Below are 26,036 nucleotides of genomic sequence, written 5' to 3'. Positions count from 1 at the left end.
CGCGCTAACCGCTGCACTACCGCTCCCCACACGCACACGCGCGCGCGCGCGTGTGCGTGTGGACGCAAGCACTCGCGACGACTACTTGTAAGCTGTTATATTATTATGATGATTACAAACTCCAGAGTCTAGAAGTCCCCCCCCCGCACATCCACCCCTCTGCCCTCTCAACTCTAAACTCCACACTCGCTCAAGTCACTCACTCCATCCCCTGCGCCGCCTCCTGCTCCGCACCCTCCTCCTCCTCCTCTCGCCTTTATCACCCCTCAACCTCGCCCCCCCCCCACACCCACCCACCCACCCCGCCTCTCAACCAAAAACCAAAGCGCCCTCTGCTCCCACCCAACACCGCTGCCCCCTCCCTCTTCTCACCCCCCCCCCCCCCCGAATTGCAAAGCAACAACGCAAAAAAGAACGACAGCGCGCGAGAGAGAGCGCGCGAGAGGAGGAGGAGGAGAGTGCGGGGCTTAGCGTGGGTGCATCGAAGGTTTGAGCTTGTGTTAGCAACGGCGGTGGACCTGCGTGTGTGTTTTTTTTTCCGAGGAGGAGGAGGAGAGGGGGGTGGTGGTGGTGGTGGTGGAGGAGGAAAACGGGGTGGTGGGGGGGCATAGGAGAGAAAGAGATAGAGAGAGAGAGGCACACACAGAGAGAGAGAGAGAGACACGAATATTCATTGAGTACTGCACACGCCGTAAGGGTAAGGGGAAGGCATTGCCTTTTGCTCCTTATTGATTCGGCAATCATAACAATTGTCTAATCACCACTGTCCATACATTGCCAGTCGCACTATTTATTCATAGTTAGCAGTGTTCGCCCTTGAATAATAATACAACGATCAGAGAACGGAGCGGACAAAGCGACATCCACGAGAACATCAACATCATCAGCAGCAGCATCAGCAGCAGCATCATCATCAGCAGCAGCAGCATCATCAGTAGCAGCAGCATCATCAGCGGCAACTCTTTTTTTTTTAAATCATCCCAGCCAGCAATGTCCTTTTCTCAAATAACGTGTCAATACATCCCAGTAGGATCATCGGTCTCGGCACAAACTGGTGGAGCTTTGTTCGTTGATCGACTGTCATCCCAAAACGCGGCATCATCAATCTCATCATCATCATCATCAGCAGCAGCGGCGGCGGCGGCATCAGCAGCTTCTTCATCATCATCATCATCAGCAGCAGCAGCAGCGGCAACGTCGTCATCATCATCATCCGCAGCAGCGGCAGCAGCAGCGGCAGCGGCGGCAGCAGCGGTGTCATCATCCCAGCAGGCAGGAGGATCGCAGTGCCGGGAGTTTCAAATGAATTCATCGGCAGCTGCCGCGGCCGTGCTGGGGCTGTACGGCTCTCCGTACGCGGCGCAGGCGTACGGGGCCTTCCTGCCGTACACGGCGGCCGAACTCAGCGTCTTCTCGCAGTTGGTGAGTTGCACGAGTGAGCGAGTGAGTGCTGCGCTCGTCTGTCAGCCTGTGTCTGTTGTGCGTGTGTGGGGAGCGGTAAGTGTAGCGGTTAGCGCGCTGCGCTACAAACCCGGCGACACCGTTCGATTCCCGCGCCACGGCCAACACCAGTGACGATTTATCTGAACCGGTCCTGGGCCTCCCCTAGGTCGACTCAGCCTCAAGTGAGTACCTGGTGCGGTGTGTAAACATCGTAAACTAGGGAGACAAAGGCGGCCGGGCTTGGTGCTGGCCACCCACCCCCTCGTGTGCCGTGCCGGCCTTCATAGGTGCTCGCTAACAGCACTTGCCCCTACAGTCTGTTAAGGCTATACGGGGGATCTTTGTGTGTCACCGTGGTAGTGTCGTGGTTAGCCGACGCACTGCGCCACGAACCCGGCGACTCGAGTTCGATTCCAGCTCACGGCGAATACCAGCGACGAATATCTGGACCGCTCCTGGGCCTGCCCTAGGTCGACTCAGCCTCGAAATGAGCAACCTGGTGCAATGTGTAAGCATCTCCACTCGGAAGACAAAGGCGGGCGGGCGTGGTGTTGACCACCCCACCCCTTCGTGTGCCGTGTCGGCCTTCATAGGTGCTCGCTAACAGCACTTGCCCCAACAATCTGTTCAGGCTATACGGAGGATCTTTGTTTGTGTTGTCCGCTTGCGGATGTGCGGATCGTTGGTGTCGTGGTGAGCGCTCTGCGCTAGGGACGCGGCCTCTCCGAGTTCAATTCCCGCTGGTTGCGGTCTGTGAAACATCGCCAACGGGGGAGACAAAGGCGGCCGGGCGTGGTGCTGGCTACTCACCGCCTCGTGTGTCACAGTTGGCGGCCTTCGTAGGCGCTGCTCGCTAACAGCACTTGCCCCCTAGAGTCTGCTAAGGCTACACGGGGGACCTTTGGATGATGTAAGAGTGGATGGAGGGTGGCGAAAAATATTCGAACCGGTCCTGGGCCTTCTCGCCCTTCGCCTAGGACGGCTCGGCCGTCAACGAACACCACCGGTGCGGTGCGTCTAAGCTATCGGCACTTGGGGAGACAAAGGCGGCCGAGCGTGGTGTTGGACAAACCACACCCGCTCGTCTATTCGTAGGCGCTCGCTAGCAGCAACTTGCCCCAAACGGCCACTTGAGGTCCATTACGGAGCAACTTTGCCTCTTTGTTCGTGTGCAGCTTCGTGTGGTCATCTCGCCCACAGTTTGGCTCGTGTCGCGGTGAGCGCGCTGCGTTACGAACCACACGCTACACGAGTTCGACTCCGGCTCGCGGTCAACTTACGAATGTGGCCGAAGCGGTCCCACGAGGGCGACTAAATAGGTCCCTCTGGCAGAGCGTGTGCAAGTGCCGGGCGCGCTGGGAGACAAAGGCGGTCGGGCGTGGTGCTGGCCACAAGACCCCGCCGTGCCAGCCTCAATAGGTGCTCGCTAACAGCACTATGTGGCTTTGTTTGTGTAGTGCGTGGGTGATGTGTGTACATGTGTGTGTGGTGCTGTACAGATGTGTATATACAAACACACACATACATACACATCTACGTGTGTGTGGTACAAACACATAATCTATACAGCTGTGTGTGCGTTGTGAGCAAAACACATTCATATATCTATGTGTGTGTATTATTTTGTGTTTGTGCATATGTGGTGTTCGCTAGCAGAACTTGCCCCAACAGTCTGTTAAGGCTACACGGAGGATCTTTGTCTTTGCGTATGTGTGGTGTGTACAGTGTTGTACATATACATTAACCCAATGCACACGTGTTCGATGATAACAATACGTGCAATATATGCCCTACCTCTAATAATACACAAACTACTCTACATAAAAACACGTGTACAAACTACTAACTATATACATATTCTATATCAGGAACTTGGGCAAAAGTTTTACGAAAGTTAATTAACTGACTACATATATATACTATGCACAAACATCTACGCAAAAAATATTCTATGTTCACGTATTACATTGACTATTTATACACGCATCTACTAAATATAAATGTGTATAAACAATACGTGTATTACGTAGAGGTGCTATGCATTCGTATATTAAATGTTTCACGTATTTGTCGAATTGCACAGTATACTACCTTGCTGCAGACGCATATACGATACTTAATAAATGTGCGTGCATACACCTCCACGTGCAGCGACTAACTCGACACGTACACAAACAGGCAGTTTAAATTATACCACACAGACACACACGTTTTGATGGTACCGCAAAAGACTAGCAGTTTGATTTAGTCAACATTAGGCCCGCTGCTTTTATTAATTCGCCCGTTAATTAAAACAAGAGACGAAAACTCTGCAAAGTCCACATGAACTGACCACTCGGCATGTGCGAGGTTGTGCACACAGAGTCACAGTGTACGGGGGCATAGACGCAGGGAAGAAGAGGAGATCTTGAGTGAGTATGTGAGTGAGTATGTGAGTGAGTATGTGAGTGAGTATGTGAGTGAGTAGGTAGGTGAGTGAGTAAATGAGTAGGTGAGTGAGTGGGTAGGTGAGTGAGTATGGGAGTGAGTAGGTAGGTAGGTGAGTGAGTGAGTGGGTGAGTGAGTGAGTGGGTAAGTTAGTAGGTGGGTAAGTGAGTGAGTAAGTGAGTAGGTGAGTGAGTGAGTGGGTAGGTGAGTATGTGAGTGAGTAGGTAGGTGAGTGAGTAGGTGAGTAGGTGAGTGAGCGGGTAGGTGAGGTCGGTGAGTAGCAGGATGACACTCTATATACACAGAGCGATAGTACAGTAACGTTATGCGTATTTTCGATAAACAAAGTTTATGGAAGTCTTTCACCATTATTTTACACTCAAAAATAAAGTAAAGTAATGAATAAATACACTGACATTTATAAATAATCCATTCGTCTATTTACAGGACTATATAAATTAATATAACATTTATTTTTTTCGCTACGTTTCCTTTATTTACGCAAGTTTTTTTAACGTTACATTAAATCTACGCGGTATGAAATACAACGTTATTTTCAGGAGGAAATTGTCTTTGTTGACGTAGCGAATGGCGCGCGTCACGATGCGTGCATAGGATGGCGCGATAACTTACGAAGGCTGGGAACGCATCCTGGCAGCACGCGTGTTATAAGTTGTTCAACGTACGACGTTTCGATATACGTGCGAACGAAGGCTGGGGAAACGCACCGGCTTGTGGACACCCTGAAGCAAATACGAACGGAGTGGAACCAGATTGTAACTGGACGTGTGTGGGAAAAAAAATGCTTGAAAGCTTTTCGGATTCCTCACGTATTGATACTTATTCTGAGTTGTGACGTTCTGACAACAACGCAAGGGAATGACGTGATCCCAGCGAAGTGAGATTTCACTGAGTTGGCACCCGAGTACACACAGACAAAGATCCCCCGTGTAGCCTTCACAGACTGTTGGGGCAAGTGCTGTTAGCGAGCATCTATTAAGGCCAGTGTATGCTCACACACACACACACACTCGCTCACGTAGTTAAATTCTACGCGAATGTCCTTGTACACCCATGAACAAAATAAAAAATAGACACGCTGCACTAAAACACACACACGCACACAAAAACCGACTACGCACCAATAAACGATTTTTATAATGAATATATTGTTTTGAAAGTGACGTAACTCTCTATAAAAACTAATTGACGTGTGTCGTTCACTGATGGCAGATCGCGCGACGTTGAATAATTTAACGCTCAGTAAAATAAAACAATATATACACACACACACAGACGGCGATCCATTTACAGATACCCCACAGATGCTGTTCTTGCACTCAGTTTCCCGAGCCACCACTCGTCTCCCGCCAACCTCGAGATCACTCGCTGGACAATTTTAGCGCCGTCCGCTCTGCAAAGAGACACGAGGCCATCGCCGCCTTCCCCAGACGACGTTCAATCCGCTCAGAGGAGACGAAGCAAAAGATGTGGCAATTTGGCGGTGGGGTATCTGTAAATGGATCGGCCTGTCCCAGTTTTCAGTTGTCGATAAAAAAAGGAATACGGACGTTCGATTGAATCGTTGAACACGTAGCGGCAGGCTTTCGCGACCAATATCATCCATAAAAGAGGGGTTTGTTTTGGGTTAGGTCGCGTAAATGGATAAATGTGTCGTGGAAACCCGCCACCACCCGACACAGCCAACTCTGGCTGTCGCCTGATGAAGCTGGTTGTAATTAGTGGCGAAACGTCGTACTCAGATTGCACATGTTGTGGCTTGGCTCTCCAACACACCGGTTAGTGCTGTACTAGTGACGAATTGGCCACGTTCTGTTTACGTGACAACCCTTACTAGTTGGCCGTGTCGAGTGGTGGAGGGTTTAACGACACATTTATATATTTACGCGACCTAACCCAAAAAACACCTCTACTATGGACGATTGAATCGTCATCGCTGCCACGGCGGATACGGTGGCGACAACACGCGCGCGGCGTTTGGAGGAGAAAGATCATTTCTTCCGAGATAGCCAATGCACCACCAAGTAGGGTCCTCGTCCGAAACGTCACACCGCTGTACGTACGCACGTACGGAGCTGATGTGAAGGAGCTGCTGGATTTAGGGGGTGGACGAATTGACCATACTTCACCACGCGAGCCATTGGCGGGGTGGTGGAGGCTGCGGGGAACTTAGACGCGGGAACATAGAAGACACAGTACAACGAAAAATTCGGCCCGCACGGTCGCCTATGAAGGCAAATTGGTGTATATCCATGCGCCAGGAGGGTTAGTAGTGCCATTGGTGAGTGAGGAGGCGAGTTAGTGAGTGAGTAGGTGAGTGAGTGGGCGAGTAGGTGAGTGAGGTGATTGAATAAGTGAGTGAGTGGGCGAGTAGGTGAGTGAGTAGGTGAATGAGTGGGTGTGTGAGTAGGTGAGTGAGGAGGTGAGTGGGTGAGTGAGTAGGTGAGTGAGTAGGTGAGTTAGGAGGTGAGTAGGTGAGTGAGGAGGTGAGTGAGTTAGTGAGTGAGTAGGTGAGTGAGTGGGCGAGTAGGTGAGTGAGGTGATTGAGTAAGTGAGTGAGTGGGCGAGTAGGTGAGTGAGTAGGTGAATGAGTGGGTGTGTGAGTAGGTGAGTGAGGAGGTGAGTTAGTGAGTGAGTAGGTGAGTGAGTGGGCGAGTAGGTGAGTGAGTAGGTGAGTGAGTGGGCGAGTAGGTGAGTGAGGTGATTGAGTAAGTGAGTGAGTGGGCGAGTAGGTGAGTGAGTAGGTGAATGAGTGGGTGTGTGAGTAGGTGAGTGAGGAGGTGAGTGGGTGAGTGAGTAGGTGAGTGAGTAGGTGAGTGAGTAGGTGAGTTAGGAGGTGAGTAGGTGAGTGAGGAGGTGAGTGGGTGAGTGAGGAGATGAGTCAGTGGGTGAGTGAGTAGGTGAGTGAGTAGGTGAATGAGTGGGTGAGTGAGTAGGTGAGTGAGTAGGTGAGCGAGTGAGTATGTGGTCGAGTAAGTAGGTGAGTGAATGAGTGAATAAGTGAGTAGGTGAGTGAGGAGGTGAGTGAGTAGGTGAGGGAGTAGGTGAGTGAATGACTGAGTAGGTGAGTGAGGAAATGAATTAGTAGGTGCGTGAGTGAGTGAGTGAGTAGGTGACTGAAGAAGTTAGTAGGTGAGTGAGCGGATGAGTGAGTGAGAAGGTGAGTGAGTAGGTGAGTGGGTAGGTGAGTCAGGCTCGCTTGCAATCAGCGCACCGTCGATACGGGGGCGAGGCACACGTGGGGTAGAGGACGTGACGCGCTCGGGCTAAACGGCGTCACTCGAGCTGTCCGGAGAGCTCGCTACGGCTCCATATGGGGGAGGGGAGGGGGTGATGATGGTCGATAAACTTCTAACTATTTATATTTTATTTGACCAGGTAATGCCCACTGAGCTATATATAAAAAAAATAACTATCTTTTTTTGGGAGCAATCTGGCCACAAATGAGTGCTCAACGAAGTGACGTATTGTCATCGTGTGGACATTTATAGCAGGGCCGGTAGCCAAACGATCTAAACGCGCGACCGCGAAACTCGATGTGGAGGTGGGGGGGGAAGCCGGAGGACTCCAGCGTCCACGGAGAGAGAGACACGCACAGCAGACGCCAGGGTCGGCATCGAACCCACGACCTCCTGTGTACCAGGCGAGGTAGTTAACATATCCTAGCCACCCTGATGATGATGATGATGAGAGAGAGAGACGCAAACTTCAAATATACAGCAGCAGGCGTCAGGGTCGGCATCAAACCCATGACCTCCTGTGTACCAGGCGAGGGAGTTAACATCTCCTAGCCACCGTGATGATGATGAGAGAGAGACACGCAAACTTCAAATATACAGCCGCAGGCGTCAGGGTCGGCATCGAACCCATGACCTCCTGTGTACCAGGCGAGGGAGTTAACATCTCCTAGCCACCGTGATGATGATGAGAGAGAGACACGCAAACTTCAAATATACAGCAGCAGGCGTCAGGGTCGGCATCGAACCCACGACCTCCTGTGTACCAGGCGAGGGAGTTAACATCTCCTAGCCACTGGCTGATGGTCGAGGATGATGGCGTAAGCGGCGGGCGATAGATGGAACGCGTCTGAGAGTTCGTCCACGGAAGGGAGATGGAGCGACCAATATTCCGTGCCTCGACGTGTCGAGGCAGATTATGAATTGCATGGCGGGTGGTGGAAGGAGGGGTGACCTTCATCCAGCAGTGGATGGACCATGGCTCCTGATGATGATGATGATGCGATATAAACAAGACAAAGTTTAACCCGTACCCGAATAGCCATCAAACAGACTGTTGGGGCAAGTGCTCTTCGCGAGCACTTGTGAAGGCCGGCACTTTGACACACGAGGGTCATGGATGGTCGCCACCACGCCCGGCCGAATTTGTCTCTCCCAGTGGCGACGTTTCGCAACACCCATCAGCACGTACTCGTTCAAGGCTGAGTCGACCTAGGGGTGAGGCCCGGGACGGGTTCAGATATAAACGTTGTACATAAACGCACTCGCTGGACGTCAAACACGCCGAGCGAGAGAGAGAGAGATCGCTGTGGTTAGCAGGGAATGGATTTGAGACAGCAACAAAAAAAAACACTGAAAATATTTTACTGATGTGATCATAGACGCGACCGTGTGGGGTGGTGGGGGGGGGAGGATACGTAATATTTGATTATTTAACGTGTATTTTTTTTATTACATGTGTTTAAATGTGAATGTTACCAACAGTTAACTATTTTTTTTTACCCACGTCTGCTTTAACTAATTGTCTCAATGGCAGTGCGGTGTCATTATCGCGCAGTGGATTTCGGTTATTGTTTTATCAGTGAGCAAACAGATATGGACGTGCTATTTATATATGTGTGTGTGTGTATTTCTCATATCAACAACCACAAGAAAAAATAACGAACGTGGATTGACCAACGTTCCGGGCACTGGCCTTTACACACACGCGCGCGTTACGTTGAATTGCCACTCTTCACTTGCGTGTGTAAATATCGCGATGAGTGGTGGCGCAGCAGTTAGCGCACGCGGCCACGTCGAGTGACGCCTTCACCGGTAGCCTTCCTCCGTCACCAAATCCGCATTGACCAGCGCGGTGAAGTATGGTCAATAACACTCCCCACTCTCCCCCCCCCACTCTCCCACCCCCCCCCCCACTCTCTCCCCCCATAATTGACGCGGCAATGAGAAGCCTTCATCCAGCAGTGGATTTATAAATACTTGCGATGTTTTTTTTCAATTGATTATCCCCGTGTACATTGTTATAATATATGAACACAGGTTTTGCGCGTGTAAAAAAAAAATGTTGATAGTATTAGTGGAAATAATTGAATAAGAATACTGCCTTTGTATTAATTCCAGCTGCACACATATACACATACTAATACATAGTTGAACTCGACATTTACATGGGTATAACATCGTAGTCTTCAGTTTATATTTTAAAAAGTCGTGTTTCTTATGTATACACACGTAAACAAATTGTTTAAATTAAGTAAAAGCCCCCTTTCTGAGAAATGCTATGTTATTGCTCTGTGTGTGTATATATATTCTAGATTAGAAGTTTTCGTGACTGCAAGAATCCATACTCAGTGGTTCTTTCGGTAAAGTCACGTAGGTGAAAAATAAAAAATAAAGTGTGTATATATATATTTATGATATCAACGTGCACCTAGCCTGGCACAAGCGCCGTGGTGACGTCACCGCCGCTTAGTGGCGAATGGCGGCTGTTGTTGTTTATTGATGTAAAAAAAAAATCCCTGCCTCATGCTGTAGCTATTTGAGGTTTTAAATTAGAGTTCATATTAGACTATAATAATGTGGAATACATGTCCATTGGTTTATATGACTGAGATCAGATTTCCCATAAAGTGTAAAGGATCTCAACCCACTGAACTAGACGTGGTTATGTATATATACAGTATACGTAGAGCAAAGATACCACTTCATGTGGTATACAGCTGTACACATATACTGTAACCACCCGTTCTGCATTGCTTATGTTTCGTTAAAACCATATATGGATATATGTTCGTGGAACAGCGATTAAACGCACAGCTATTACATTACCCGCATTATTATAGCATACGTAAATAATTGATTGTAGATACGAGTAATGTTTGGTGGTACACAATTGGGGATGCCTTCATCCAGCAGTGGATAGAGAATGTGCCGTGGTAATTCCTGTACGTGATCATCTGCTATTGACACATACTAGCCTAGAGCACCGTTAGTCGTATCATGATCACGTGCCCTGTTGTATATGGTTACAATTATCTACTGTAGATGCATTTATAATCACGCTGTATGTATAGTGCAATGCATAGCATGATACTTTATTTCGCAAATAAGTTTTGCTGGCTGGCTGGAGGGATGGACGAACGACCACCTCCAAAGGATATGCTGCTTATTGTTATATAATTGAAAGTATTTACAGTGGCATTGCGAATCTACTGCTGGATGAAGGCCTTCTCTCGCCGTGCGGGTCGTGATACGGGTGTTGTTTTGTTTATAGTTTGACCATACTTCACCGCGCTGGGCAATGCGCCTTCGTGAAGCGCTGCAAGAAACGTCACTCGTCATGATCGCGAATCGAACGTCTCACGTCGCCTCGGGGTCACGCAGATATAGCGTCGCGAACAACAACAACATCAACAACAACATCAACAACAACAACAACCTTCGTGTTACTCTGGCTCATCAGCAAGCGACTCGTGGATGGGGTTTCGTTCATTGTGGCTCTCATCAGCAGAGTCCGCGCGGCGGCTGGTCAGGATCACAGTGAAGGGGGGAGGGTGGTTCCGATGTTGGTAAGAGCACTCCACACAAACTGTGGGACCCCATTCGACTAGGTATGATGATATACAGAGCCTGACCCATCTCGCGAGACCATACCATGCGTACGATCTCTCGCGCGGGGTCCGCAATTCACAAGCTATCGCAATCGGTTGCTTAAAACTCGGTTGCGCGCAGTTGCTCTACTCGGTTTTTGCGTGCGAACCGATTGGCTTTTACAGCAGCCGTCTCTGCAACCAAGTCGCGTGCAACTTGCGCAACCAGTTGCTCGCAGTGGATCGGATCGGAGCGATGTTTTATTATTATTGTTGTTATTGTTGTTGTTGATGAAGATAAACAGTTTGCAGAGCGTACGCCCAGTGTGCCCCAGCAACAACGAGCACCTTCAAAGTTGTAATCGTATCAAGACCTGAATGATTCTAGTTCGTAGCGGCATCTTGAGAAGACAGAGAGGGTTGCGTGTGCGTGTGTGAGATGATGATGATAAGGAGCGCTAGTGTCGTGGGTTAGCGCACTGCGCTACGAACACCCCACCACCCTACCACCTCCCTACCTCCACCAAGTTCGATTCCCGCTCACGACCAAAATAATGAACAGTGGCGAGTAATATTTGAAGCGGGCCTGGGCCTCGCTTAGGTCGACTCAGCCTTAAATAAGTGCCCGACGCGGTGTGTAACGCATTAGCGCTGGGAAGACAAAGGCGGCCGGGCGTCGTGTTATTCACCGACACGCCGGGCTTACATAAATAGGTGATCGCTCACAGCACTTTGCCCAACAGTCTGTTAAGGCTATAAGGGGGATCTTCGTCTTTGTCGAGCGATGTGTGTGTGTTGCGTGTGTGACATTTGTAGATGCCAACTATCGGCACTTGCCGCTCCCCCAACAGCCTGTGGAGGCTGTGTTACAGCTGTAGGAGGGGGGTGTTTGTCCTCCGTGTGTCGCGCTATTGGGGTGGAGTGCCGTTCCGGGAGACCGTCCGTCTGTCGCCCCCCGCCGGAAGCAACCGGTTTGCCGCGAGCAAAGTTGCTCGCAGCAAAGTTGCCCGCAACAACCAGGGGTCGCAGAGGAAGGGTCCTGCCGTGCGTGCGGGCTACGATGCGCTCGTCCGGTCGTCCGCTCTGGAAGTCGCGCAAGTTTAATCAGCGCCCGAACCGCGACCGCTTTGTCCACATCTCAGCGAGCTGTTGCGCAACTTGGGGAATCGAACGGCGCAAACTCACGGTCCGATTCGACTCGTTGGAAATCTAACGCGTTGCGCGACCACGCGTTGACAACAGAGGCCGCGGTTCCAAACATGTCTGGGAAGATTTTGAAGTCGAAGTCGAGTTTGTGTCTCCTGCGAGCAACCGGTTGTGGAGACCTCCACATATTGAGTGATGCAGTTGCACGCGAGATGAGTCGCATGCAACTTGCCGAGGTGTGAACCCACGAACTTATTCTGCTGGGAAGAAGAAAAAAAAACCACTTAAAACTAAATACGACAAGAAAGCTCACACGTGGAATGGACGTAAATATTATGATGATATAATTTACATTTTTGGGTGGTAAAACAAATACGTTATTGTTACGTATTTGTATCATTCATTCTGAAGGGGGGCATGTATAGTATCGTTGGCACGCCGTTTGTGGCGGTTGAGAGTCTGGTCTGTTGTTGTTTGAAACCCCAAAGCACCTTTTGGCTCACGTTGTTTTAAAATTTGCTGCTGCTGATGATGATGATGACGATCATCATCACCGCCATCGTCACGTCACATCAACGATGGTGTCTGTGATGGCGACATTTCGTCTGTGGGACATTTATAATAATCCGATTTATCATCATTCAAAATGTGTAGATATATATGCATCACATATATACACAAAACAATTGTGTATATATGTGTATACGCGTTGGGGATTGTAAGCGTCGATAACATACACAACACACTCGCACATGTCTGCAAATATATTGTATTACTCACGATTGTGACGTGAACTAACTAACCCCAAATGCTTTAATATATTAATAGAACACGGATACATGTTTGCAGCAACATCATCAGCAGCAGCAACAGGAGCAATCAACACCATCGTGATCAGTACGAGCAGTACCCATCATCATCATCATCAGCAGCAGCAGCAGCATCATTATATCCATCATCAACACGAGTTCTCATGGCAACCATCATCATCATCATCTGCGCCGGAGTAAAATGCGAGGTGGCCCGGTATGGGAATCGAACTTAAATGTTCTCTACTCGATACATCGGGTCTACTGTGTGTTTTAGCGACAACTGCGTTGCGATCACCAAACTACCCGCTCACGGCTAGCATCAGTTTGCGAGTGATACCTGAAACGGGCCTGCCTGGATCACCCTCATTCCCAGCTACCTGCCCGTAACGACCAGAGTGGTGAAGTATGGTCGAACAATGATTCCCCCGTGACCAACACGGCGTGGTAGGGGAGCCGATGATTATTGTATTGATTTTACCACGGTACTGATGAACACAAATATATGAACGTAATTTAGTCAAATGTTATTAACTTCAGAGCAGTATGCTTTACGCGCGTGTATTTTAGACTTAAATGATATCACTCTTTCGGTGAAACTTCCTAAACATCGTTTTTATAGAAACGACCAATTCATACGGTTACATGCAAATCGTGTGTTTTGTATGATGATGATCTGTCCCGGAAACGTTTTAAAAACTAACAAAAAACATTATTTCCAAATAATTTCCAATAATTTTTTGTTCTTTTTTTTGGAACTCCGAAAGAGTTGAACGGCTGAAACGTTGATTCGGTTCCGTTCGCGACACGCCGATCGAACGGACGAACACGCAAATGATAACGACACGAGGCCCATCGTCTGTGAACCGAGTAACTCGCCTCTAGTGGAGTGTGACGCTAAAGCCGATGCAAAGCGAGTAAAAAGCTCTGTTGACAGCGCTTTGTTAATAAGCGCAACACGTTGTGTGTGTGCGTGTGTGTGCGTGCATATATATGTTAATGGAGCCGACGTTTTAGGTTAGGGCCCATAATTCAGAGACTATTTATGTTCGCTTTACATAGCCACAAATAAAACTAGCTTCAGATAAACTGGCGTGATTTCATGCTGTTGGGGGTAAGTGCTTCTGAGCGATCTAGAACCATGCCCGGCCGCCTTTGTCTTCCCCCCACCCCACCCCTCGTCCCTCCCCGTGCTATACATTTCCATAGTGTGGATTTTTCCATCGTGTGGAAATGTATAGCGGCCGAATACTCGAAACGCGTGACGTTGATTTTAAATGCGGAGGGAAAAATCGGAGGACCCAGAGAAAAATCCACGCGAACACGTGGAGAGAGAGACACCGCAAACTCCAAATATAAAGCAGCAACAGGCGTCAGGGTCGGGATCGAACCCACGACCTCCTGTGTACCAGGCGAGGTCGTTAACATTTCCTAGCCACCGTGATGATGAGAGAGAGAGAGAGAGACACCGCAGACTCCAAATATACAGCAGCAGACGTCAGGATCTGGATCGAATCCACGACCTTCTGTATACCAGGCAAGGTAGTTAACATCTCGTCGCGCTGTTAAGCTAATCACCGCGCCACCGCTCCCCTAATGCACACACGCACGCACACTCAGTACATGAGGGGGGGGGGGACGCAGCGTTAAGTAACAATAACAATTTAAATGGGCAATTTGACCCCATTAGCGGACTATTAGCGTGGCCAGAGCAAACGAAAGGGGCGACTCGAACTCGACACGCGGCACCCAACGATTCGTCTGTGACGTGTAATGACGAAGCATCGTCGTCATAATCATCGTCGTCATAATCATCGTCGTCATAATCATCATCATCGTCGTCGTCGTCGGACATGATCGATCCACTGCTAGACGATGGCCACCCCCAACAAAGAGGCCCCTTGGCGTCTCACACGATCCCTGCGGATGCAACGAATCCGCCCAGCAGTCGCGCACGTGCTGATTCCATCGCTCCATCTCCCACGGTGGACTTGCGCGGACACTGTCTGTCTCTCTGTCTCGCTGTCTCTCTGTCTGTCTGTCTCTCTTTCTTTCTCTCGCTGTCTCTCTGTCTCTCGCTGTCTCTCGCTGTCTCTCTGTCTCTCTTTCTGTCTCTCTCTCTCTGTCTCTCTGTCTGTCTCTCTTTGTCTCTCTGTCTGTCTCTCTCTCTGTCTCTCTGTCTCGCTGTCTCTCTCTCTGTCTCTCTGTCTCGCTGTCTCTCACTGTCTCTGTCTCTGTATCCCTGTCTTTCTCGCTGTCTCTCACTGTCTCTGTCTCTCTATCTCTGTCTCTCTGTCTCTCTCGCTGTCTCTGTCTCTCTGTCTCTCTCTTTCGGATGCGTTCCACTCCTCGGCTAATCGAGGGCGACCGATCAACTTGCGCCTTGGTCTAAGTGCAGTCGTGTATTATATACTGTACCTATAGCCGGCACCGTCAACAACATACGCAGCAAAGTAAGGCATCAAAAAATATATTAATATAATTAAAATATAAAATCCAAGAAATCGCTTATTGAACTGTTAAGGGAAAGGTAACGTGATGGGACAATTCGGCTTTGGCACGTCACGGCTAAAGGGATCGATGATGGTGCCGGTGTTCGAGACTAACGACGGAGCGCAAGCCCAAGGAGGGAACAGCAGCAACACCAAACAACAACAAACAACAGCAACACGCCCGACAGGACGTCCGCCGCGGAGATGGAGCGACAGATCGCCACGAATTCAGTCGGACGCTGAATGAATCGATCGCTAGAGCGCTTGGGAGGCGAGCAGACAGCTTGGAAGATAGATAGAGAGACGGATGGACACTCATCCAGCAGTGGATACATCATGACTGGTGGTGACGATGATGATCACAAAAGCCCGTGGCGGGTTTTTCGTCCGCTTTCAATCGGCTTCATCGTCACACTCCACCAGAGACGATTTTCTCGCTTGTTACCGACACAAGCGAGCACTGTGCACGTGCAAGCACCCCTCGTGTGCCGCGCCGGACCTTCACAAGTTGCTGCTGCTGCTGCTCGCTTACAGCACTTGCCCCCCCCCCCCCCAAAAAGTCTGTCGAGGCTACACGGGGGATCTTTGTCTTTGCGAGAGAGAGAGAGAGGAGTGTTGGGCGGGAGGCTTCGAGCTGTGATGTGGAACTTTAGGCTGAGCATGCTGCCCCCTATCGAGCGGCACGGAGAAACTTCGTAGCCGGAGACTTTTTGGGGACGCAAATTCGGAATGCAAGAGGCTCGATGGCATCGCTACCAGGGGATATGGCGGATTGTCCAAGCCTCCTTCGAGAAGAGAACTAGAATTTACACGTGGCGCGATCGTTCTTGTCTGTGCGCGCGTGCGTGGTGCGTGGGGAGCGGTGGTGTAGCGGTTAGCGCTACGCTGCGCTACGAACCTGGCGACCCGGGTTCGATTCCCGCTCACGGCCAACACCGGTGACTATTTTTTTGCACCGGTCCTGGGCCTCTCCTAGGTCGACTCAGCCTCAAATGAGTACCTGGTGCGATGTCGCCACCAGGGAGACAAAGGCGGCCGGGCGTGGTGTTGGCCACCCACCCCCTCGTGTGCCGTGCCGGCCTCAATAGGTTTTGCTACTCGCTAAAAGCAATTTGCCCCAACAGTCTGTTACAGGCGAAACAAAAAAAAGTGGGGTAATGTAACATCACGAAAAAGGGCCATTGTCTAAAACGTCACCTTTTATATTTTTTATTTCGTGTTATTGACGCATGCGTTTGGTTTTATCCATAAAACGGAACGCGTGGTTTGACCAATAACAAAAAATAAATTGCAACAGAATATATAGTTCAACATTTGTACGGCACATCACGCGGTTATATCTTCGCGAGCACGGAGTTGCTGCCCTTCACCGCCATGGAGACGGAGCGATGAAACCGGCACGCGCGACGGATCGTTGAATCACGAAACGTTGTAAGGGGGGGGGGGGGGGTGATGGTGGCGACTTGGGGGGAAGGGGGCAGGGTGATTGAGGGATTAATTCAGCAGTAGATAGACCATGGCTGGATGATTCACGACGATTGCCCAACTGAGGGCATTTTTTTTTAAATTGGTCTCGCCACTTGAACCGGTAACCGTGGAAGCGAATCGCTCCTCGCTTTGCCACGCTAATTGATCAAAGCGTGCCGTCTGCTGATATCAAAGAATGACGTTAAAGACTTCAGAAGTATGTTTGTTTGTTGTTGTTGTTGTTATTCGCTCGCGTAGGGCATTATGGTCCTGCGATCGCGTTTCAGTGCGTTAAGCTGTGCGGATTTGGTTCAATGAAGGCCGTCGTACTTTAAAGAGGTGATGGATTCCAATGGTCCCACGTTTGGTTAAATCAAGGATGGTATTGAGGCCAATTTGCCCTCGTGATGATGATAATGATGATGATGTTGGTGTCTCTTACATCGATGAGGATGATTATGAATTTAACGATGATACCACGAATGAAGATGAAGACGATGACGATGATGATGACACTCATGATGATAGTGATGCTGCGATAAATGATGACGATGATGAATCAATAGATCACTGTTGATTATGGTGGTGATAAATTCCTAGATCAATTATGATAATGATGCTAATTACGATGATGATGATAATCATGTTGACAATTTTTAAAAACGCCAATTATTTACGAGAATCATTATGCCATCAACGATACTAATGACGACACCAATCATAATAATTACGAATACATCAATTATATTGATGACACCGATGTCATCAATTATAATATTGAGACCAATTATAATAATGATGATGATGATGCCGCAAATTCTAATATTGACACCAATTACCATCATCACCATCATGGTGCTTCTGACATCACCAATTACAATGACGATGATGCCATCAATGTCAATATTGACACCAATTACGATCATAATAATATTAATAATGATAGTGATGCTGACCATCAATAGCAATCAATGATGAATAATATCGATAACAAGGCACCACCTTGATGTTCTTTTCCGTCTCTATCGCTCTCCCTCTCTCTCTCTCTCCCTCCGATCCAAGGGCTCTCATTACGAGATCAAGGACAGCCCAGGATTACAGCACTCCTCCTTCCCATACCCAACAGCCGCCTACTACAGCCCCTACGGCGGCTTCCAGTACACGGACCCATCCCGTCCCAAGAACGCGACCCGCGAGAGCACGGCGACGCTCAAGGCGTGGCTCAACGAGCACCGCAAAAACCCGTACCCCACCAAGGGCGAGAAGATCATGCTGGCCATCATCACCAAGATGACGCTGACGCAGGTCTCCACGTGGTTCGCCAATGCTCGCCGGCGTCTCAAGAAGGAGAACAAGGTGACGTGGGCCCCGCGGAGTCGTAGCGACGAAGAGGGACACTCGTGCGGCAGCGACGCCGAGGTGGATAGGAAGGAGGATGAGGAGGAGGAGGACGAGGAGGACGAGGCGGTGGGCGAGGAGGAGGCGGAAGAGGACGATGACGACGACGATGAAGAGATCGACTTGGAGAACATCGACATTGAGAAGTGCGAGGAGGAGGAGGACAGTGGAGACTTGAGCAGGGATGATCGCGACGGAGCGATGGAGGCCGACCTGAAGATGCGGGAGGTGGTCAAGGGACAGACTGCGCCCGGCATGAGAACGTCCCCAGCGAGCTGTCTCTCCTCCGAGGCTCCGACCGCGTCCAAGCCCGGCTCTCCTACTCTGGTGGTCATGAGTCAAGGGGCACCTCAACTGCTTCGACACCACCACCATCACCAGCAGCAGCAGCAGCAGCAGCATCATCATCAGCAACAGAATCCCAACGTTCAGCAGCAGCAGCAGCAGCAAGGTCATCGTGAGAGCCAGCCTGAGCCGGTGGGTCCCGCTCGGCCAAAAATCTGGTCGCTTGCCGAAACTGCCACCTCCCCGGATAGCCCACGACGGTCTCCCAGCAGCGTCACGCAACACACGTGCGGCCAGATCGGCGGGCCCTCGGCCTATCTCTACAGTCCAGCTGCAGCAGCAGCCATCCTTTGTAGCAAACTCCACCAACAAAGTCCTCAGCACAACCACCACCAGCACCAGCAGCAGCAGAATGGGCTTCCCCACCACCACCACCACAACAACCACCACCATCAAACTCAACACCACCATCACCAAGGCCATCAGCAGCAGCAGCATCAGCAGCAGCAGAGTTTCCTGTTGAGGCAGGCGGAATTTTTGGGCATTGCGAGTCAGCGAGGTGGCACGGGAGTGGTCGCAGCGGCGGCGGCGGCGGCGGCCGGGTTTGTCGGCGTGGGTGTCAACGCGACGAACAGCCTCTACCAGGCGCCCAGCAACAGCCTCCAGTTGACCAGGGCTGCCCAAGGTGAGATTGATCACACGGCCGAGGCAGGGTTTGTCTTTGGACATCTTACGAGAAAAATAAATAAAAAACTCACAGAGCTGCATTAGCTCATCTGGATTCCCTCCACTGTAATCAATATTCTGGCGCAGATTTTTGTTCTCTCACTGTCGTTCCTTGCGTGGCTCTGCGCTGTGTTTGTTCGGCGCGCGATTGTCCGACGTTTTGTGCCACCGCCTGTCACGGGAGCTTCTCCGAAACGTTGAGTGATTTTTTTCTTCCGTTCCCGAAAAATGCTTTCCGGCACGTGGTGCGAAACGTCGGACAATCGCGGTGGGAAGCACGCGGCGCGAGGCGGAAATGAATGCAAGCCGTAAACACCCCGAGGGATGTGTGCATGTGTGTGTGTGTGTGTTGGACTTCTTTCGCACCGTATGTAGCCAACCGTGCTAATCGGAGGTGCCGCAGGAAGGAAAACAAACGCAACACAAAAAATCAGTTCTAAAGAAATGAGGTTTCAACCGAGTCGATGATTATTTATAAGCGGAATAGCTCCCAGTGGGTTCCTCATATCGGAAGGAAGAGCGTTCCAGACGGCCCATCTTAGAACGGGCTCGTGGCTGCCGACCATGTCGCAAGATAGCTGGGACAGAAGTTTGTGGAGTTTGTGGTTTTAATTGGTTTGAACACTTGTAAGTATAACAAACAGTAATGATACATATTAAATAATAATGATAAAAGACGACAAATACTTAATTCCACGTGTGTTTAAAGTGGCATTATTTACAGACAGTTATCGATAAAAAGCTGGATGAAGACCTCCCCATGGCCGTGTCAGTGGCGTGAGTTGTTTGCCCATACTTCACCACGCTGGTTGGCACGCGTTGGTAAGGTGGTGGGGGGGGGGGAGAGTACAACCAACAGTGGCTGTCCTATGGATATGATGCAGCCTCACCATTGGAATGTGCAATTTCCTATAGTGGCTTATGTCTAGATAGGATAACAGCATTTTAAACAGACTTAAACAAAAAAAGTAAAAACATGTATTACCAGGATAAGTTTACATACAGGCTTGCGTTTGATGATATAAAACAAAGACACTGATTAAAAATAAACGTTTTCAAATCAATGTAAAGGTTCAGAGTATATCCTTGGCGTGCCCGTACGATTAATCTCTATCATCGCCGAACCTCTCCGACTGAGCCGCTGATCACAAAACAACTCAGTTAGACTCTGGTTAGCGGTCAATGCGTAGGCTATTACCAAAGTGTCCCGTGCACTATGGAGGGAATTAAAGACCTCCTAGCGAACCTCAGGGTCTCTCCAACAATGAGTTGCCCATCGAGAGCCAGAAACCAAAATCCTGTTGCCCAAAATATAAACTAAACTATTCTACATTTTTTTTCTTCTAGATTTGAAGCTTTCGTGACTGCAAGGATTCATACTCTTAGGTTTTTTCGGTAAAGTCACGTAGGTACAAAAATTCAATTTAAATTAATCAAAGTAATAATAGAAATAAAATAATAAATCACGACGTTTCGGAGGCAACACAAGTCTCCGTCATCAGGTGGGACCGTCACAGCCAGATTTACTGTATCAAGTTTTTTTTTTACTTTTATTAATTAAAAATATTTTTACCTACGTGACTTTACCGAAAAACCTAAGAGTATGTATTCTACATTTTACCTGGTAGCTCAACGAAGTGGGCTTATCATCACGTGAAATGTCACAGCAGTCGAATGCTCTAAACCCGTGTTTCTAAACGTGGATAGAAAACACCAGAGAACCTGGAGAGAAAAACATTTAATTTAGTTCTTTTCATTTATTTTATTTTTCACCTACGTGACTTCACCGAAAAAAACAAACAGTATGAATTCCTTGCAGTCACGAAAGCTTCAGATCTAGAATTAAATCCAAACGCCACCACGGGGGAGAGACAGAGAGACATGCAACAACCCCCTCTACCCCCACCGCCAAATATACAGGAATCGTCAGGGTCGAGATCGTACACCAGGACGGAGTGTAGTTGACATCTTGCCATCGTGTCGCCTCCAATCCACGACAAGAGGCGTGATTCGCTGCTACGATGCGATCTTGTGCGTGCTGCTTTATTAATTTTTGTTGCGTCACTCTTAACGAGAGTTTAGCATCGTCACGGGAGAGGTCCCAGCAGAACCGACCGTGAAGGAGGCATCCGAACACACAGTCGCAACCTCCCGGCCACTTTCTCGCAAGTCCAACAGAACCTACGACACCTGGCAAGCCTCCGGGCTGTTGGATCGCGCGTACGCGTGATATACGAACACGGGGATGGGGGGGGGCTTAGGCCTCTCGCTTTGCATTTTCTTCTGAGATTCGACCGACTTCGGCCGCGTTCGGAGCGATTATTGGCATCGGCTTTGTGTCATTGATAGCAGCGTTAAACGTTGGCTCCACATTAAATTGGAATACTCTCGTTATTATTATGCTTCAACAATCGACGCAAATTTCCATTGTATAACGTTGATTTCAGATTGTAAAAGTGGTTTTTATTTTTAAAAATCAATAAACAGCTCCATGGAAACTTATTTTAAAACATAGGCACGCGTCTGCTGCTCGTAAGCGATTCGTCCGCTTTTTATTGGCTTCGGCGTCACACTCCGCGGGAGGCGAATTACTCGGTTCACCGATTACGATGACGACGTTGACGATGTGGAACTTCATCAGGCTGAGTCCCGCGCTCTATGAGTGAAACCAAATCAACCTCCGCTCAGTCGTTTCATGCCGGGACCCAGTTTTATAAATGAAATTAGATTGTCATGTTCCGTTTGTGCTATCGAAAGCATCGGCTGGGCTAACTAAATCTAAAACTTATCTCTTTAGCCCTTTGCAGAACATCAGTGTCCATTTACATCAGTTGTTTCTTATGCGAAAACACAATACGTGTTAAGATATGTACTGTGACAATGCAGGCGGTTTCGTGTGTGTGCGCAAAGACTAGATCATATCTGAATCGATCCTTCCCTAGGTCGACTCAGCCTCAAACGAGTAACCTGGTGCGGTGTGTAAATATCACAACGAGAAAGAGAGACAAAGGCGGTCGGGCGCGGTGCTGAACCAACCACCCCCTCGTGTGCCCTGCCGACCTTCATAGGTGCTGCTCGCTAACAGCACTTGCCCCCAACAGTCTGGTGACGCTACACGGGGCATCTTTGTATTTGTCTGTATACTCTATATCATACCGATAGAGAGAGAACGTCGAGTGGGAGATGGAGCGATGAAATGAGCGCGTGTACCGATGCTCGGTGGATCGTTGCGAGGTGGCTTGGTGAGGCCATCGTCATGCCAGCAGCGGATTGACATGGCTGATGATGATGATGATACTTTAAGTTACTCATGGCAAGTGGTACATCGGATTGTTTTATTTTAATAATTAACTGTGACGCGTATTTTTGTTTTGTTTCATATAAAGAATCGCTGACCAGCCCTTCAACGATGAAAACCGCGTTCCAGCCGGTGCACAGACGGTAAGCACCAATTTATTTCGCAATTTCTTTCTGAATTATTCAGCTTTGTAATAACGTATGTGGTGTACATTCATTTACAATGGGGTAGAGGGGGGAGGGGGGGAGGAGAGCGGTGGCGCAATGGTTAGCCTAACGAAGCGGCAGCTCTTCATGCGGCCACCTGAGTTCGATTCCAGACCAAGGCGAACGAGATGTGCAGACATCGGGTCGTGGGCATCTCCCCTCCCACCTTCGCCAACCCTCTGGCGCCCTAAGCGACGTGCTCGAAGTGCTGTCGAACAACTCACAATACAAATTCATCCAGCAGTGGATTGACAAATGGAGTCTAAATTCCTACCGTTGATACTATACGCAGTAGGATTATATCAGTGATGCTATACGGCATAGCATAACTGCGGTGGGGGGGGGGTGAACACGCGTCCTTAATATTGATACAATATTCAGTACTTCTTGGTTCTTTCGGTAAAGTCACGTAGAATGGCAATAATAAAATAATAAAAATGAAACGTAATAAAATAGTTCTCACGACGTTTCGGCCACAACGCAAGCAGCCGTCCTCAGGTGGAGAACAGGTCTGTCGAGAAGACAGACTCTGTCTTCTATTTTATTATGTTTTATTTTTATTATTTTATTATTTCCATTTTACGTGACTTTTCCGAAAGAACCAAGAAGAAGAATCCCTGCAGTCACGAAAGCTTTAAATCGAAATATTCAGTACATTGCTGTACTTTATTAATTGCATGTACACCAACATGCAATGAAGGTGCAGCTGCCACTGGGGGTGCCCCTTTGAAATGAGTCGAGATTAAGATCGAGATTTTTATTTTTTATTTCACTTTACGCTTTGTAACTTCATGAGATCTGTAAGCCGCGTGTCGTACTGGAGGGAGGGAGCGGAGCCTCCGTCACAAAGCACAATTCATTTATCTAATTATTATGCATTGTCGTGAGCTTAATATCGATAGGAATCGATTAACCGAGACGTTCGCTGCACGCACTCACACGCGTATCGTGCTTAGCACAGAGGGGAGGGTTAACCCAACTTTACGAATGGGCTCTTTCAATATATCTATTTCAATATATGAAATGTCCTCGTGTAATTCTACAACATTTATTCATAGTTAATAATAATAATGATGATGATGATGAATGCAGTCTCGGTATGGTGAAGTATGGTCGATCAAATCGCCCTCCCCCCACGACCCTCCTGGGTAAGGCCTTCATCCAGCAGTGGATTTACAGAAAGACTGTACACACATATAACGTGCGGACTGCATATATATATCTCGTACGATTGCATACGCCATCACAATGCGTATATGTAATGTAAACAAACAGGTGACAACAATGGATGTATAAACACACACACACACAAGACAGTACTTATTGTGTCAGGTTTATATACTGCACGCCGTTAACAACGCAAACGACAAACACGCGCTCCGTTCGCTCTGCAAATCGCACGATACGTGCCGGACGCACAGGTAGTTCGCGTTTGGATGGACGGCACCCGTCTGTCATTCTCTGCCTGAGAATAGCTGCAAGGCATGTCGAGGCTTGGGCTCGCAGCTGGCTAACACGAGGTGTCGCGAAAGGCGATGGATCGTTGAATCCGTCTGTGCTGCACTTCGACAAGCGTGACTCGACCGCGTAGTCGGCGAATGCGGGGTCAGACGCGGGTGCATAGGAGTGCAGTACAATAGTTTGTGTTAATGTGCAAAGCAATGTGGTTTTTACCCCGTCCCAAAGTGCTATCCAGGTAGGAACCTGCTGAGCTTAACCCGAGATTTGACGAGAGGTCGACGGCATTCCTGTTGATTTGATGCGGATACCTACAAATATCCCCCGCTCAGAGCTAATGTTTACAACCACCGCATCAAGCACTTGTTTAGGGCTGAGTCGACCTAGGGGAGGACCCAGCAGCGGTGCAGATAATCGGCATTTCGTATTGGTCGTGAGCGCCAATCGAGCTCAGGATCGCCAGGTTCGAAGCACAGTACGCTTACCCCTACACCACCGCTCCCCGCACGTATATATAACAAAGACAAAGATGCCCCGTATAGCCTTAACATACTTTTGGGGCAAGTGCTGTTAGCGAGCATCACCTAAAAAGGCCGGCACGACACACGAGGGGGTGGGTGAAGAACACCACGCCAGACCGCCCTTGTCTCCCTAGTGGCGATGTTTACACATCGCACCATATACTCATTTGAGGCTGAGTCGATCTAGGGGAGGCCCAGGACCGTTTCAGATAATCGTCACTTGTGTTGACCGTGAGCGGGAATCGAACTCGGGTCGCCGGGGTTGTAACGCAGCGCGCTACCCGCTACATTAAACACACACACACACATGTGCATGCTGCGTTTAAATTTGCAATGAATATTTTCCTTGGCCCGTCAACCCCCAGGAGGGGAGGGAGGAAGGGGCTGGGGGGGAGTGCGAGGTGGGTTGTGGGTATTTTTCCGGAACTCAGCCCCTGGACAGCTCCGGTTAAACGTGTCATTGTGAATTGTGAAATAATTAACGCGCATTCTCTTTGTGTTTGATTTGTCTTGTGTGTGTGTGTGTATATTGTCTTTATCTTCGCAGAACTCACACTGAGTTGGATGCGTCCGTAGGACTACCAGCATTGTCGTCAGCCTGAAAACAAACATCAGAAATTCAAAATGGAAAGCATCCACACACACGCACACACACGCGCACGCACGCACAAAAGAAGCAACATTTATAAAGGCACAGTGATATAAGAATAACAACATGAACACCGCAATACAGTAATACCCCGATGGTCGCGTCTCCCTTCTGCGTCGTTTAGTAATTGCGTCGTCACTTTATTAACACCACCACCCGATTTGCGTCGCCTCAACCCCCCCACACTTACGTCGCTGACGGCATCGTCGTCCATCCGCTCGCGTTATCTGTCGCCTTTCAGCCCCATCGCCTCCACCACCCTCCCACTACCACGACTACTACCCTGTAAAATCGCTTCGATTTAACGTCGTTTCGATATGCGTCGTCGTCGCACATTTCGGGAACGCATCCCCGACGTAGACCGGGGTATTACTGTACCAGTTAATGGGGGGATAATTCAACTCGACAAACAGCGGTCTACAATTGTGTGAGCGTGTGTGTGTGTGTGTATTTTGAGGTTGGTAAATATGTACATTTGTTTGCTGTGTGTAATATCGGGGAATGTAGTAGCTATTGATTGATAACGACGACGATGATGATAATGCCCTACTGTTTAATGATTTGTAATTTAAATGATAATAAATAATGATATTGTAGTCCTGGATTTTATTTTAAAATGTGATCTGATTTCTCGACTTCTGATCCATCGGTTGACAATTATTGCTCTCACCGGTATTGTTACGATGGTTGTTTCTTTCTTCGCCCTGTCTGTATATAACGGTTTATAAATATATACACATATACATAGGTCACTAAAACTGTACATATTGACGCGGTGGACAATATTGTGGATGAAAATTGCCCTATATTTTTTTTAATAAATTTAACTGACGAATTTAGACGCACGCGACCACGGAGAGGCTT

General features: G+C 48.9%; 1 protein-coding gene across 1 annotated transcript; it reads left to right on the top strand.

Annotated features, from left to right (window-relative positions):
• The first annotated feature begins 649 nt into the window (after positions 1-649).
• Positions 650-26,006, top strand: LOC144946671 (uncharacterized). Its single transcript, XM_078875747.1, has 4 exons — positions 650-1,422; positions 17,694-18,999; positions 22,427-22,481; positions 25,071-26,006. Exons 1-4 carry the CDS (start codon positions 991-993, stop codon positions 25,123-25,125), a joined length of 1,848 nt encoding a protein of 615 aa, XP_078731873.1. The 5' UTR covers positions 650-990; the 3' UTR covers positions 25,126-26,006.
• The last annotated feature ends 30 nt before the right edge of the window (positions 26,007-26,036 follow it).

This window comes from Lampetra fluviatilis, chromosome 42, assembly GCF_964198595.1.
Source record: "Lampetra fluviatilis chromosome 42, kcLamFluv1.1, whole genome shotgun sequence".
NCBI lineage: Eukaryota > Metazoa > Chordata > Hyperoartia > Petromyzontiformes > Petromyzontidae > Lampetra > Lampetra fluviatilis.
The sequence above is the reverse complement of the archived record's forward strand: the minus strand, read 5'-3'. Positions and strand labels throughout refer to the sequence as shown.

What these genes read in the sequence shown, in the direction of transcription:
- LOC144946671 (XM_078875747.1), top strand. Translation starts at nt 991, where the DNA reads ATGTCCTTTTCTCAAATAACGTGTCAATACATCCCAGTAGGATCATCG. An exon ending in TCAGCGTCTTCTCGCAGTTG is followed by an intron (nt 1,423 to 17,693) that starts GTGAGTTGCACG and finishes CTCCGATCCAAG; the next exon opens with GGCTCTCATTACGAGATCAA. An exon ending in TTCCAGCCGGTGCACAGACG is followed by an intron (nt 22,482 to 25,070) that starts GTAAGCACCAAT and finishes TTATCTTCGCAG; the next exon opens with AACTCACACTGAGTTGGATG.